This window comes from Quercus lobata, chromosome 8 (genome assembly GCF_001633185.2).
Source record: "Quercus lobata isolate SW786 chromosome 8, ValleyOak3.0 Primary Assembly, whole genome shotgun sequence".
Classification (NCBI taxonomy): domain Eukaryota; kingdom Viridiplantae; phylum Streptophyta; class Magnoliopsida; order Fagales; family Fagaceae; genus Quercus; species Quercus lobata.
In genome coordinates, this window is record NC_044911.1 from 8,867,836 (window position 1) to 8,883,246 (window position 15,411).

The following is a 15,411-nucleotide window of genomic DNA, read 5'->3' on the forward strand; positions in this document are numbered from 1 at the left end:
GCATGGAATTTGTATAAGATATTGTGGCTGCCTGCTGTTGCTAACAAGAACTATGGGTATCTGTCTCACATTGTAGAGCAACATATGTTACAAATGGAGACTGTTAAATCTTTTATCTTATGGGGCGAGTCTATTTTAACTTGCCAAAGACTAGCATTCATGTGCACAATATTCACATCTTGTTTCAAGTAATTCTCTAAGCATTTATTACATGATAATTTCACATAAGTAATACATTTGTTTCAAAATGAAAATACAACATGCCCATGCATCATGTGTCATCACTTATTTGTACAAATGGGAAACAAAAATTTCAACTATAGGCGAAATTGATTACATGGAGAGAGTAGTTGGACATGGGGGAACTGGTACTTCAGTAATACCTTCTAACATCAAGACGACACTCTTCATAGAGGGGCGAAGAGCTGGTTCTTCTTGAATGCACCACAGTCCCACCTTCACCATTTTCTCCAAGCTCATCATATCTACCTCTTCACCAATCACAAGCTTGTATACATCTCTAGCAGCAAAGCACTTATAGGCCCAAGAAGAAAGGACAATCTCCTCTGCAGTGGATGCGTTAACATCTATGTTCTTTCTGCAACATACAATTTCCAAGAGCACAATCCCGTAACTGTAAACATCTGCCTTCACTGATATAGGGATGTTCTTATGCCATTCTGGTGCCACATACCCTCTTGTTCCTCTGACCCCAGTGAAGGTCCTTGTCTGATCTGGCATTAAGAACTTGGCCAGCCCAAAGTCAGAGATTTTAGCATTCTAACAATCATCCATCAAATTTGGCGGAGCCACACACAAGGGTGGGGGGGCCAAGGCCCCCCCAAGTTTTAAAAAATTATTTTATAGTATTTATATTATTTACATTTAAAAAAATGTAACATGTAAAAATTGAAATTGGTCCCCCTAAATTTTGAGTCATTTCAATGTTGCTCTTAAAAGAAAGAGAAATTATATTAAAATCATATAATTTAAGAGGTTTAACAAATTGAACTATGTAAAAAATGATAAATTTTTGTATACGTCTAATAGAAGAAATACATGACTTTTGTATGCTCATTAAAATTTAGAAGATGATAAATTCTCTTAGTAAATTAATTTTTATATATGTGTGTAGAGGTTTGTCTTGATTAACAAATATATTAACATCACAACTTGGTCTCCCCAAACCAAAATTTCTGGCTCCGCCCCTGCATCAAAATGTTTTGAGGCTTTATATCACAATGAATGATAGGGGCCTCACACTCTTCATGTAGATAGAGAACTCCTCTTGAAACATCCATTGCAATTCTCAACCTCTCATTCCAATCTGGACGCCACATAGCCCCGAACAGAAGGTCAGCAAGGGAGCCATTGCTCATATATTCATAAACTAGAAGCCTTTTAGACTCCTCAGCGCAGAAACCCAGCAACCGAACCAAGTTCCTGTGATGGGTTCTTCCAATTGCTCGCATCTCCGCGTGAAACTCTCTTTCACCTTCTTCAACTAATTTCTCTAGTCTCTTCACTGCAACTAGTTTTTTACCTTTGTTTAGAGCACCTTTGTAAACTGCTCCAAAAGAACCTTTACCCAACTCTTCCTTAAAACCATTTGTTGCTCTTTTGAGCTCAGCATACGTGAACAATCTTAAGGTTACCTCCTCAGGCAGGCCCAAAATTCCATTCCTTAACACCCTTTTGTAAGTTAAAACTCTAATTTTGAGAATGAAACGGCCAAAGGTTGCAAGAGATAAACATGACAATATAGTAAAACCCAAAGTTAGAAGAACAATTTGTAACTTCGCTATTTTGCTTGTGATTATGACCGTGTTGGAAACAACGGGTGGCAGTGGTTTAATTGGGTTGAGACCCACCTTCAAGAACGCCGGGTACCCGGCATTTATATCTCTACTAACATATTTCAGTGGAAACTGTTGTTTCTGGCAAAGATTATTCTTGAATAGTGCCGCCCCACAATTGCAGTCTTCCAAACATGAGCTGCTGCATTCTTCCATTGTCATTTTTGCAGAAAAATACGGGGTGTTTCCCCACACCATGTTATCCATAGTACTCATGTTATAAGAAACTGCATTTTCTTTCCCACCTCTACACCCCACTTCTGAAAAGTGTCTCTCACAGCCAAGAGTCCTTCGATTGGGGTCTACAAAATCGTGCCCTGGAAGGCAATCACAGTTGCCTTGGTCGTCATATAGTGTACAAAAGCTGTTGAAGCCACAGAAACCCTTTACGTCACATGGACTATTTAATGCTGACCACAAACGAGATACTCTGTAGTTTCTTCTCTCATCGTAGGTGTGAGAATACAATCGAAAAATTCCATCAGCATCAAGTGTTGCACTGTATATGGTATTGTTGTTGTTGTCGAGGTTGATGCTGCTAGTGCTGGACGAATCTGGATCAGGATAAATGGTACGGACGGTTTCTGAATTGGACTCGTTGACGATGATCAAACTGCCGGAAGAATTAAGATAAAGGTGAAAATTGACTCCATTTCTATAATAAGTGTTAGTACTCCAATACGCATCTGGCTCGGCTTCTTCACTGTTTGCTGGGTATGAAACAAGGTTTCCATCAAACTGCATCACGAGATGAAACCGTCCAGTTAATTGGTCACTCTCACTCGAACTGGAGAGCAGTTGACCTCCAGTGAACAGAGCCTGATCTCCTAAAATGGTATCAGTAGGATAATCAAAACTCTGCCAGATGTAGTTGGAATCCTTGTCATAGAGCACAAAATTTCCAGAATCAAGCATGGCGGCATGAGAAACTGAGTTTGTTGCACTACTAGCAATAAGGTGTTTCTGTCCTTCCTCTGTTATTAACAGAAGCTTACCATCCTTGGTAAATTCCAGCTTTGCCTTTGAAGTGACTGGTGGATTGTCACGATTTGCTGTCCACACAACTGTTTTGTTGTTCATACCAACCAACCAAATTCCAACAGAAAAGCCATTGCCTTGCTGATAGAATCCAAATGCAAATAGGTTAGTAGGCGAAAGCCATGAAGTAGGGTGAGTTGTGGGGAAATTGAAGAGCCTATGGTTATTGGGTTAGATTGCTTTGCTTGAGCTCTTTCAACTGCAAAGGTTATGGATAGGACTAAGAGAACGAAGGATATGGAAGCCATGGGAGGCGATGAAAGAAAAAATATACTTGTATTCGGTTCTCTAACTGTTAGGTAAGTAAGAGAGACAAAAGGAAGCTAGCTTCTTAATGCTTCACAATCGTGAAATAGATTTTCAAACATAATTTTCTTCATTAATTGTCTATGGACACTGTTAAAATAGAAAGTAGAAAATAGAGCACGAAATCAAAAGGATTAACATATATACATTAATTAATTCATAGTAATCTTGGCTAAGTGGGATTTTTTTTTTCTGAGTAAAGGCTAAGTGGTTCTTAAACTCTCGTGATATCCATGAGAACTTGGGTTAGAAAATCTTGGTTTGCATCTTGGGGCTACCCCCGAGGGATTCATCCTGTAATTACATGGTGTGTGTGAGATAGAGGGATTGCATACTCCTGAGGGCAATGACAGAGCAAAGATTTAACTTCAGGGGGACAAAATTTATATACACTATGAACATTCATTAGGACATGTATATGTATATTACTTAATAATAAAAAAAAAAAAAAAAAAACAATACGCATATACTTTAGTGATATTTTAATGTAATAAGACCAACATAATTTAAAATAAAAGAATAGAATAATACTATTACTTCTTAAAAAATAGAGTATATTATTAGAACAGTATATCATAGCCTACCTGTTAACCGATATTAATACCCTAAGAGACTAAGACACGTTGCACTAAACGAAAAAAAGAAGAACGAAGACATGTAATGCTAGGAGAATATAGCTCAGTTTTCAAAGAATTTAATACCAGTAGTCACAAGAGTGTTGGTCTCATTCCAGGAGTCAGATTAAGTTCTCTTCATGTACTCTATACATTTAGGACTGAAGAAAACAAAAAAATGAAACCATCACCAGGCAAAATTAGGATATAAGTACTTTTTTTTTTGGCAGGCTAGAGGGGGCAAGTGCCCCCCTCAACCCCCCCGGCTTTGCCCCTACCCGAGGGAATAGTCAGATACTTGAAGGGGGTGTTTGGTTTGGTTCGCTATGATGTGTCATTAATGTAATGCATATTATGATGATATGACATTAAGATTTTTTGTTTATTTTATTTTTTCTAACATTACCATAATCTAAAATTACAAAATATATCGCATTACCTTAATCTCATTACCTACCTAAACAATTTAATGTTGTATTATTGTAATAAGATTACATTAATGTAAAATTACAATAATGTAATATTATGGTGTAATGTAAAATCATGATGAATCAAACGCCCCCAAAGAGGTTTGGATACATTTGTTTATCAAAAACAAAAAACAAATAGTTTATTTGATTTAGTGAGATAACCCTAAAATCAAGCTAATGTATGGTTTTGTGCAAAATCACGGTTTACATATTATATTTATGTTAATATTATAATAGATTCTAATGTCCCTTCTCAAAATTATGGCTTACATTTTTGAAGATGACCACAAGATTGTTGTTGATGGGACTGACGACATTAACAACAGACGAGCTCAATAAGACAGACGAAACCATTCTCTGAGAGGAGCCTAAATAGGTGCCCACGTCATTGACGAGGGTAGCAGGATCATTCAATGCCGCCAATAATGCCCTGGATGGTTACAAAACTAGCTGTACAGATCGTTGGGAGCATATTAAAGCCCCATTACTAAGTAGGAGACGTTACCAAGGAAGGCATTAACATCACAATATCAACCACAACGGCTAGAATCCAAGGCAACATATATAAAGCCCTCACATTGCCAACACAAGGTACATAGACACTCTGAGAGACACTTACTGTTATTCTGCTATTCTGTTTTATTTTACAAAGCACTTCCCTGTTCTGACTTTGGCATCAGAGGCATTGTGGCAGGCACCACATCGGTGACCACCTTGAAGGAGCTGTCTTTTCATTTACGTAATCATTTAGACAAGAGCTTGAATCCATCTAGACACATTCAACTTAACTGACGAAGTCATGCTTCATCAGTTTGGCGCCGTCTGTGGTGAACGACATTTTCATACTTAAGGTCGAAAGCGTAGTTTCCAATCAACTTCCACATTCAGATGGAATCCAACCAATATTCTGCAGCTCTGGCTCAGCAAGTTCAGGTTCTCGCGGCCATTGTCGAGGAGCTCACTAGACAACTCAAGAGATGAAACTATGGCTTTAGCAGGAGGAAAACCGGTTTGGAGCCAATCAAGAGGACGAAGGAGATAGCCTTAGAAGAAGTGACCGTTGAGGGCTGACTACCCTGGATGAACCCCACTCAGACCTTTTCCAGGAAATGAGAAAAGAGATGGATGAGCTGAGGAAGGCCATTAAAGGGCAAGCAGATCGGAGTTTGGATAGGATGGTTAGGACAACAGATTCACCGTTCACCACAGTAGTCTTGGAGTGCCCTGTGCCGTCTAAATTTCGATTACCTTAACTTGAGTCGTTTGACAGGCTTAAGGACCCTCTAGACCACATCAACACTTTCAAGACAACTCTAGGCCTCCAACAGCCTCCTGATGAGATACTGTGCCGTTGCTTCCCCACAACTCTAAAGGGAGCTGCAAGGGAGTGGTTCACGAAATTACCAAAATCGTCTGTCAGCAGTTTTGAGCAATTAAGCAATGCTTTTTTGCACCAGTTCGTCGGAGGACAACGCTCGAAGAGACCAGCTGATCATTTACTCACTATCAGACAAGAGGAAAAAGAAACCCTGAGGTCGTACGTGAAATGATTTACCCGGGAGACTCTGGAGGTAAAGAAGCTAACAACATGGTGCAACTGACGACCTTTAAAGCAAGGTTGAAGTCTAGAGATTTTGTGGTTTCACTTGCAAAGAATCCGCCTAAGACAATGGTGGAGATGTTTCTGAAGGCACAGAAGTATATGAACGCTGAGGATGCTTTAGCTGCCATAAAGGATGTAGAAAAGTCGGGAGATAAGGGAAGAAAGGAGGATGATCGTAGAGGACAAAAAAGGGAGCATCCAGACCGACGGATCAATGACGGAGGTAAAAAGAAAGACGAGAAAACTCCCAAAACGGTAAAATTCACTCCTCTAGTTATGCCTATTGATAAAATTTTGGCATAGATTAAGGATGAACACTACCTCAAGTGACCAAGGCCGTTGCATTCATCCCTCAACGTCCGTGACAAAAACAAGTATTTCCAGTTCCACAAAGATCATGGCTATTACACAGAGGATTGCCGGACCTAAAAGAACAGATAAAGGAGTTGATACGTAAAGGAAAATTTGAAAAGTATGTGAAGAATGGGGAGCCCAGCAAGTTCAAAGACGGCAATAAAATCCAACATGAGTCCTCGTCCAGGGATGAGGATCACCCGTTCCAGCCCCCACAGAATGTGATTAGGGAAATAATGACGATCGCAATGGGGGCATTCACAGGAGGGTCATTCAAATCTCTCAAGAAAGCATGCCAGAGGCAGGTGAACAACATCCATATGATACCCCCGTTCAAGTAGAGACAAACGAACCAAGATATGTCTTTCAACGAGGAAAACGCAAGGGGGTGAAGCAGCCTCATAATGACCCCTTGGTCATAACACTCACGATTGAAGGATTCAATACCAAGAGGATCCTCGTGGACAATGGCAGCTCCGTAGACATCATCTACATACCCACTTTTCAGCATCTGAAGCTAGATCCTAGAAAACTGCGCCCATTTGACTCCCTCCTCTTCAGCTTCAATGGAGATAGGGTATACCCCAACGACATAGTGACTTGATGGTGAAAGTGGGGACCTACTCGAAGCAGTTGACCCATCAGTTAGACTTCTTGGTGGTGGACTGCCCCTCATCATACAATGTAATCATTGGAAGGCCCATACTCAACAAATGGAAATCAGCCACGTCCACCTATTGCCTGAAGGTGAAGTTTCCAACAGAGAACGGTGTAGGTGAGGTAAGAGGAGATCAAGTCCTAGCTAGAGAATGCTACCAGGCCGTATTGGTTGTGAAGGAGAATCATACGTGGATGATCGAGGAAAAGGAAGAAGATAAAGTAGGAGCCCTGGAGGAAGTGGAGATGGTAGACGGAAAGACAACAAAAACAACAAGGATAAGGATGACATTGAGTCCCAAGATGAGGTTAATGCTAGTTCAGTTCCTTAAGGAAAACCTTGATGTCTTTGCCTGGAGCCACGAGGACATGCCTGGCATATTGCTGAAAGTTATCGAGCACAAGTTAAACGTGAATCCCAAAAGAAGCCCATCCAGTAGAAACGACGGGTCTTTGCCCCAAAACGGAACTAGGCCATTGCAAACAAGGTTAGCAAATTACTGACAGTAGGCTTCATACGCGAAGTGTATTATCTAGAATGGCTTGCGAATGTCGTCTTAGTGAAGAAGGCAAACGGGAAATGGAGAATGTGCATGAACTTCACGGACTTGAAGAAAGCTTGCCCAAAGGACAGTTTTCCCTTACCAAGGATAGACCAGCTAGTAGACTCTACAGCCGAGCATAAACTACTGACGTTCATGGACGCTTTCTCAAGGTATAACCAAATAAAGATGGCTGAAGAAGACTAGAAGAAAACTACTTTCATCACAAGTCAAGGGCTTTATTGCTATAAAGTAATGCCATTTAAATTAAAAAATGTAGGGGCAACCTACCAGAGGCTAGTGAATAAAATGTTTAGCGAACAAATTAGAAGGAACATGGAAGTATATGTGGATGACATGTTCATCAAGAGCAAGGAAGAACTGACACATCTAGATGATCTGAAGGAGATGTTTGCCATGCTTAGACAATACCAAATGAAGTTGAACCCCAATAAGTGTGCTTTTGGTGTAGCCTCGAGAAAGTTTTTGGGATTTATGGTGTCCTAGAGAGGAATAGAAGCAAACCCAAAAAAGGTGCAAGCCATCCTTGACATGACATCACCCAAGATCGTCAAAGAAGTCTAGAAGCTCACAAGGAGGATTGCAGCACTTAATAGGTTCGTCTCTAAAGCGACGGACAAATGTCTGCCCTTCTTTAAAATGTTGAAACAGGCTTTCGCCTGGATTGACGAATACGAGGCAATGTTTCAGGAACTCAAACGTTATTTTAGCAATCCACTCCTCCTGAGTTCATCCAAGCAAGGAGAAGACTTATATCTGTATCTGGCAATATCAGCTACGATCGTGAGTGCAGCCCTAGACCGAGAAGAAGATAAGAAGCAGCTTTCAGTTTACTACGTTAGTCAGGCTTTCCAAGGGGCTGAGGATAAGTACCCAAGGATTGAAAAGATCGCATTAGCATTAGTAGTAGCCTCGCACAAATTGCAACCGTACTTTTAGGCGAACCTCATCCTAGTAATGACAAATCAACCCATCAAAAAGTCCATGAACAAACCCGAGGTAGTAGGGAGAATGGTCCAATAGGCAATTGAACTCAGCCAGTTCGATATCGAGTACCACCCAAGAATAGCCATCAAGGTACAAGCTCTAGTGGACTTCATTGTCAAGTTCACCCCCTAGAAGATGACAACCCCACCAATGAGATAGAACGGTGGACGATCCAAACTAATGGTTTCGTTAGCTCAAAAGAGAGGGGGAGTAGGGATCATCATAGTCACCCCCGACGGAGAAATGCTCAGGTATGAAGTTTAATTAAAGTTCCCAGCCACCAATAATGAGGACGAATATGAAGGAATATTGACGGGGTTGAGACTCGGGAAGGCACTCGGGGCTAAGAACCTGCTCATCTAAAGCGATTCGAAATTAGTAATAGGGCAGATCAAAGAAGAGTATGTAGCAAAGGAGGAAAGGATGTAGAAATACCTTAAGCTGACAAAACATCTAGCCTAGGAGTTTGATAAATTGGAATTCGTGCAAATCCTAAGAGGCCAGAACATGGCAGCAGACAAGATCGCAAAAATGGCCTCGTTAGAGGAAGGGTCAACGAGCATGGAGTTAGACATGGAGGTCCAAAAGCACCCCAACATCGAAGAAGTCCTAACATTTGCAATCCAGAGCACAAACAGCTGGATGACACCAATCGTATCTTTCCTCCAAGACAAGCGCCTCCCTCAAGACACCGAGGAGGCCAAGAAGATCAAGAAGAGGGCAGCTAGATTTACGATCCTAAATGACACCTTATACAAGAGAGGCTTCTCCATGCCTTACTTGAAGTGTGTCAACGAAGAGGAAACCAAATACATCTTGGAAGAAATCCACGAAGGAGTTTGCGAGGACCACACTAGCCCTAGATCCCTGATAAGCAAGGTCATTAATATCACAATATCAACCACAACGACTAGAATCCAAGGCAACATATATAAAGCCCTCACATTGCCAACATAAGGTGCATAGACACTCTGAGAGACACTTACTGTTATTCTGCTATTATGTTTTATTTTACAAAGCACTTCCCTGTTCTGACTTTGGCATTAGAGACGTTGTGGCAAGCACCACACTGGTGACCACCTTGAAGGAGCTGTATTTTCATTTACGTAATCATCTAGACGAGAGTTTGGATCCATCTGGACACATTCAAATCAACTGACGAAGTCACACTTCATCAATTATCATTGCACTTCGCAATGGAAATATGCTCAACGTTTCTTTTGGTCACTTCGTAAAAGATATATATATATATATTTTTTTTTTTGCTTGCTTTCTTTGGAGCTACTATTTCTCTCATACATTTAGGCAAGACAATGCAGTTGCACTTCCTTTAGATAGGAGAACAAAGTTTTCTTTTCCTTAATTTTTAAATCTGGATAGAGGTTGATCCCTTGACATTAATAGTACTAGTAAATTGCTCATGCGATGCACAGATAATATTGTAATGTTTATTTAAATTTTTTTGGAGAATGTTGTATATATATTATAATATATTTGTTAAAAAAACATTGTTGGTAATGAGTTCATTCTAAGAAGTAACAATTATAAATTGCACATACATATTCATTATAATTATTTGTTCAAGTAATGAGCAATAAAAAAAAAAAAAAAAACTATTTTGGAGTAATATTTTATAATAAAAGTTGATAAAACATGTTAATTCATTCCATATTATTGATCTTTATTATGTAATGTAATAAAGAGCTTCATTGCGAAATCTTGTTTGTTTGTGTTTGTGTTTGTGGGTGTGTGTGTGTGTGTGTGCTTTTTTTTTTTTTTTTTTTTTTTTTTTGCGATATGGCGATGCTTGTAAAGCTTATCAAGTGGTATGTTATCACTATTTATTTCTTCATCTTTAACGTTTGAAGTTTGGCCCATCCCTATTTGTTCATATTTTGAGCTTTCATCATTTTTTTTCTTTTGTTGCATCATTTGTGTTGATCACTAGTAAATTGGCACTGGAAGATTCTTAATTGGATCTTACAAAATTTGGACTTGTGGATTTGTTGTCGCTAAGATTTTGTGTAGGTATCTATATATATATATATATATTAAATTTCAGCATGTTATTTACATCAATCTAAATGTGAAGTGATTTTTTTTTTTTTTTTGGTTGTAAATGTTAATATATATATATATATATATATTTGTTACTTGAGGAATAGTGTAGCAAAATAATTAATATAGCATATTGGATTGTGTATATTTTTTTCCATACATTTTTGTGATTTGAAGGTGCATAAAAAATCTTAGCAACTATGTAATTTTCAAATCATCCTTTAAATTGAAGTAGGAAAAAGTATTTTCTTCCTTCAGATCATGTGAGATTCCTTCTCCAATACCAATCTGCATATGAGAAATTTAATATATATTATGATCAATAGTTTTACAAAATAATTTAATCATTTAAATAAGTTGTACCTTAAGTTTTTTTTTTAAAAATATTTTTTTAGCAAGATATCTTGTAGATTTATTCAAGATTTTCTTAGCATCTTGATCAAATATCACAAAAATTGTTTTATTAGTTGCATCAAAAACTTCAATTTGAATCTTGTATTTGAAGTAGATTGCAATTGTTTATATAGTAGTTATAGTGAGATGAATATGTTATAAATATTTGAAAAGTATGTAGTTAATGTGAGTGTCTCTAATCTTGGGATGGGGAGATTTATTTTTGTTTCACATTTTGCACAACAAAATGATCCTAATTGTGATTTGACATTCCTTTTACAAAGCACCGCATGAAATGTAATACCAACCCATCATTGTATCAATGTTGCTTACTATTGCAATACAGTAGTAGTTCACATCTTGCAATGAACTTTGAAATTGACATGTATCATTTTTTTAATGTAAATGATGAGTATGATGTATTATTATTTTTTTCATGTAAATAGTGAGTATAATTTGAAATGATTTAAAAATTTGTTTCGTAGGATCCCATTCAGTGCATTTGATCTTTGTTATTGTCTTCATATTGTTTAAAGATAAATCCTCCTATAAAAATTATTTTGCATGCATTTTTGATATTTCTTGTATAGAATCATGTTTTTGACCATTCCTATCATTGAATTTTTTTTAAAGAAAATATTATGTAAATGGTATTTTGTGAGATAGTATATGCTATTTATTAGACTTGTTTTGTTATTAATAAATTTAGAAATATGCACTTGTCAATTATTTTAGAAACCTCAGGAATCTCAAGAATTATATATACTTTTATTGCACTAGTTGATGATAAAGAAAATTTGCATGCATAAATCTCAAGATTTATATAGATTTTTATTGCATTGGTTGATGAAAAAGAAAATTTGCATGCATAAATTGCATAGAAAATTAATAATAATAATAATAAAAAAGCATATTGAATTGAAATTGAGAAAAAGGAAAATATATTTTCATGAGAATGAGATTTTCCAGAAGTACCATTTACCCGTGGGGGAGGAGGAAGAGAGTTTGTAAGTGGGTAAGAGTTTTAACTTTGATCTACATGTGGGAAGGGTCAGACTTGGGTTATAATATGTAAGGTAATACCTGGGCTTAAGCTTTTCATAAGGTTTGGTCTATTTTTAAAAGGTGGTCCATTTTGTAAAGATTAACATTCTGTCTAATAGTCATGAGCAGCCCATATTTTAAATAACGGTACAAAAAAAGTTACTATGATCTATTGGGTAACCGTTAAAAAAACTTAATCAAAAGAGGTCAAAAATGCTAAATGCAAAATTAGAGTGTCACATGGCAGGTGCTCATGCACCCTCGCATGAAGTCAGGTGCTCATGCACCCTCGCATGAAGTCTATTCTCTTTTTTATATATATATATATATATAGATTTTTTTTTTTCTGATTTATTTGCTATGAAATAAAGGCCATATGGAGCCATATCTTAATAAATAAATAAATAAAGAAAAAAGACAAGTCAAGGTGAAATTTTGAAGACTATTTTGAGTTTTTTTTTTTTTTTTTTTCCTCAGATAAGATAGATAGAAAACATATGAGAAGGGAAAGGAGGGAGTGAGAAGACAAGACTTACAACACTAGGACTTACAAAAAGGTCTAACATTTGTAAGTACAAGTGAGGTTTATAAACCGAAAACTCACTCACTAACTGACTGATATGGTACTTTAGACCACTTATCTATTTTTTTTAGATAATATAGATAGAAGACATAGAGAATGAGGAAGGAGGAAGTGGGAAGACAAGACTATTTTGAGTTTGGTACATAAATTTGTGAATAAAATCGTGGCCATAAATGATTGTATTAGATATATAGGCTATTATAAAGTATGCGTTACAATAAATTTAATAAAAATGACACAGTATTGTATAGAAATATTACTGTAAATACTTCCACTATGATTCTATCTGATTTTATAGAAAATTTTCTGTATAGACTTTTGAGGGGGGTTTGCCAAAATGATCTTGTTTTAGTAATTTTTAGGTCTTTTACTCCTCATGCAAAAGTACAGGACAGGAATAGGCCTCTTTTATTTATTTTTATCTAATTTATTTATAAAAACAGCTAGCTATTCTATTCTCGATTTCATGGAATTGTTTTTGTTTTGACTTTTTTAGAAACCAGCTTATGCTATTGACGATTTCATGTATTTCTAATTTTTTTAAATGAATTTTAATATTTGAATTGTAGGGTCACGTTTTTCAGGCCAGGCCCAAAATGACTGGGACCTTAGACCTGTGAGCCCAGTACAATGAATTTTGTAGAGAATGGGCTAAAGAGCTAGGTTTTAGCGTATGTACAACTGTCATCATGATGCTCTTTACAATCAGATTGAGGCGGACCGGATTCGTCAGAGAGGATTGGTCCTCGCCATGGTCTGGGGAGCCTTTTTTGATGGCTCTGGTGTGTTAGGGGGTCTCCGCCCTGTCCCCTTTGTCTCTCTTTACTCCCTTTTTATAGTAGTTTTCTTTTTCCTGTATGGGGTCCCTAGGGTAGGTACTTGTCCCATCCGCCCCTCCCTCCAGTTGTTAGGAGTGGTTGTAAGGACAGAGAAGTATGACCGTGTTAGGTACAAGGCATTGAGTGCAATAATGGCAGCCTTTCCTTTTAACCACTATCGTTGTCCTTTTCTGCTTTAGTACTTTTCCCGCTTCGTGGGATAATAGGGAATGCCACTACTGGTGGCAGGTTACCTCCTCCATCCTCGGCTACACTATGCCAAGGAGGGCTCTCCTCATGGCCGAGGAAGGGCTTTTTACCCCGAGCTGGGCCTTTGGCCTAATATAGACATCGACGTAGGCCTACTGGTCTTTTACCCCCCCACAATAGCCTCTCAAAATCCTGCTCCCTGGCTTCTTGGTGGAGAGGAGGGTTTTGGAGATATCGGGCTTCTATCTTGGCTTGCCATGTCAGGCCCTCCACTAAAGGCCCGAGCCTCCTCATTTGCCTAAGGCGTGTTTCTGGCTATAAGACATTCTTTTAATCTACCCAAGCCACGTCCCTGTCGGTTCGGTATACGGGGCGTGCTTTAATAAGGGTCCCTTTACGAGGTGACATAAATTCAACGGTTGAAAATCACTTTGGAAGTTGAGCAAGATTTATTTCTCCTGTAATTCCTTTTTAGAGATTTTGGTGAACTGAGTGTCCTCAGGTTTGCCTCCTATATAAAAAGCACGGTGGGGGATCATTCCCTTTATTTGCAGACCCTTTGAGCTTTTCAGATTCCTAACTCTCCAATTGTTCCCGAAATCCCCATAACTAGTGTGACTGAGCCTTAGGAGGTGAAATGGTAAAGGCTGGGGTGAGGGTGAAGGAGCCACACCCTCTTCAGAAGCCTTGGATATCTTCGAGATTCAGAATGGCCCGATTAGGGCAGGGGAGACAAAGGCTCAAGACATTTCTTCTCCTTGATAAGGCAAGAAAGGAGCCTCTTCTACCTTTAGCCAAAATCCGAAGCAGGTGGAGGTTACATTAGATTTTTGGTGCAACAGCATTGGGACTTCCATCCGGTGCTGTCCGTGCTTGCTCGATTGTTGCTAGCATGATACTTGCTCGATTGCTGCTAGAGCAGGTATGGGGATTTGGCATCCCCCCTTCTTCCTCTCTTCCGTCACTGGTGCCATCTAGGCTTGCCTAGTCGCTGCTAGAGCAATGTTATGGACCAGACGCCTCTACCTCTTCTTCTCTTCCATCAATGGCGCCATCTAGGCTTGCTTAGTTGCTACTAGAGTAAGGTTGTGGACCAGGCGCCTCTGCTTCTTCCTCTCTTCCATCACTGGTGCCATCCAGGCTTGCTTAGTCGCTGCTAGAGCAAAATTGAAGGATCTATCATTCTCGTGTACCCCTTTTTTTTTTTATGGTTAGCTTATGACATAGGCTTGTCTAAGCCCTTTTATGTATGTTGTACTATCTCTTTATCTAATAAAAGATGATTTTATTGTATTTTATGTATCTTTTCTTTTCTGCAACAATTAGTTTGTGAATGAATATGTTGGTGTCTTTTCTTTCGAATTGCACTTAGAACCGATGCTCTTGTCAGTAAGGAACTGTTACTTTGAACTTATCAAAACCCACGAGCACAACAATGCGGACTTTAAATCGGTTAACTATATAAGACTAACCGGGATAATAGCTGCACATTCTGTATTGCGAATGGGGAGACTGCCCGAGGACGCGTAATCTAAAATAGACCGTCCGAGGGGATCATCGGGTACTAGGGTTCTTTTCCGATGATATTCGTAGCTTTAACTTGTTTATGGTGTTTGGTCCAAGGATTGGGCTATGACTGTACCTGGTCTAAACACTCAGAAAGGCACCATTGATTGTTAGTTCCCATAAGGCTGGGGTCCCGAGGACTATACAAGACCTTCGTTCCACCCAGGGCTTAGGCCTTTCCTGAAGTTGCTAGTTTCCCGTAGGTTTGAGTGTGAGGACCATGCAAGACCTTGGTTCTGTCTAGCACTTGGGCCTTTGGAGTGTCTAGTTTCCCTATAGGTTTGAGTCTGA

General features: G+C 38.7%; 1 protein-coding gene across 1 annotated transcript; it reads right to left on the reverse strand.

Moving 5' to 3' along the window:
- Positions 1-281: 281 nt before the first annotated feature.
- Positions 282-5,874, reverse strand: LOC115956292 (G-type lectin S-receptor-like serine/threonine-protein kinase LECRK3). The gene is made up of 3 exons (XM_031074715.1): positions 5,840-5,874; positions 1,189-3,051; positions 282-781 (listed from the first exon to the last, which is right to left on the reverse strand). The coding sequence occupies exons 1-3, from the start codon at positions 5,872-5,874 to the stop codon at positions 334-336; spliced, it is 2,346 nt and encodes a 781-aa protein (XP_030930575.1). The 3' UTR covers positions 282-333.
- Positions 5,875-15,411: the final 9,537 nt, after the last annotated feature.

Excerpts from the sequence above, each read along its gene's own strand:
- LOC115956292 (XM_031074715.1), bottom strand. The coding sequence starts at position 5,874 with ATGTTGTTAGCTTCTTTACCTCCAGAGTCTCCCGG. Across the intron at positions 3,052-5,839 it reads TTACCTCCAGAGTCTCCCGG|GCTCTTCAATTTCCCCACAA; the intron begins GTAAATCATTTC and ends CAATAACCATAG. Across the intron at positions 782-1,188 it reads GGGCGGAGCCAGAAATTTTG|GAATGCTAAAATCTCTGACT; the intron begins GTTTGGGGAGAC and ends GGATGATTGTTA.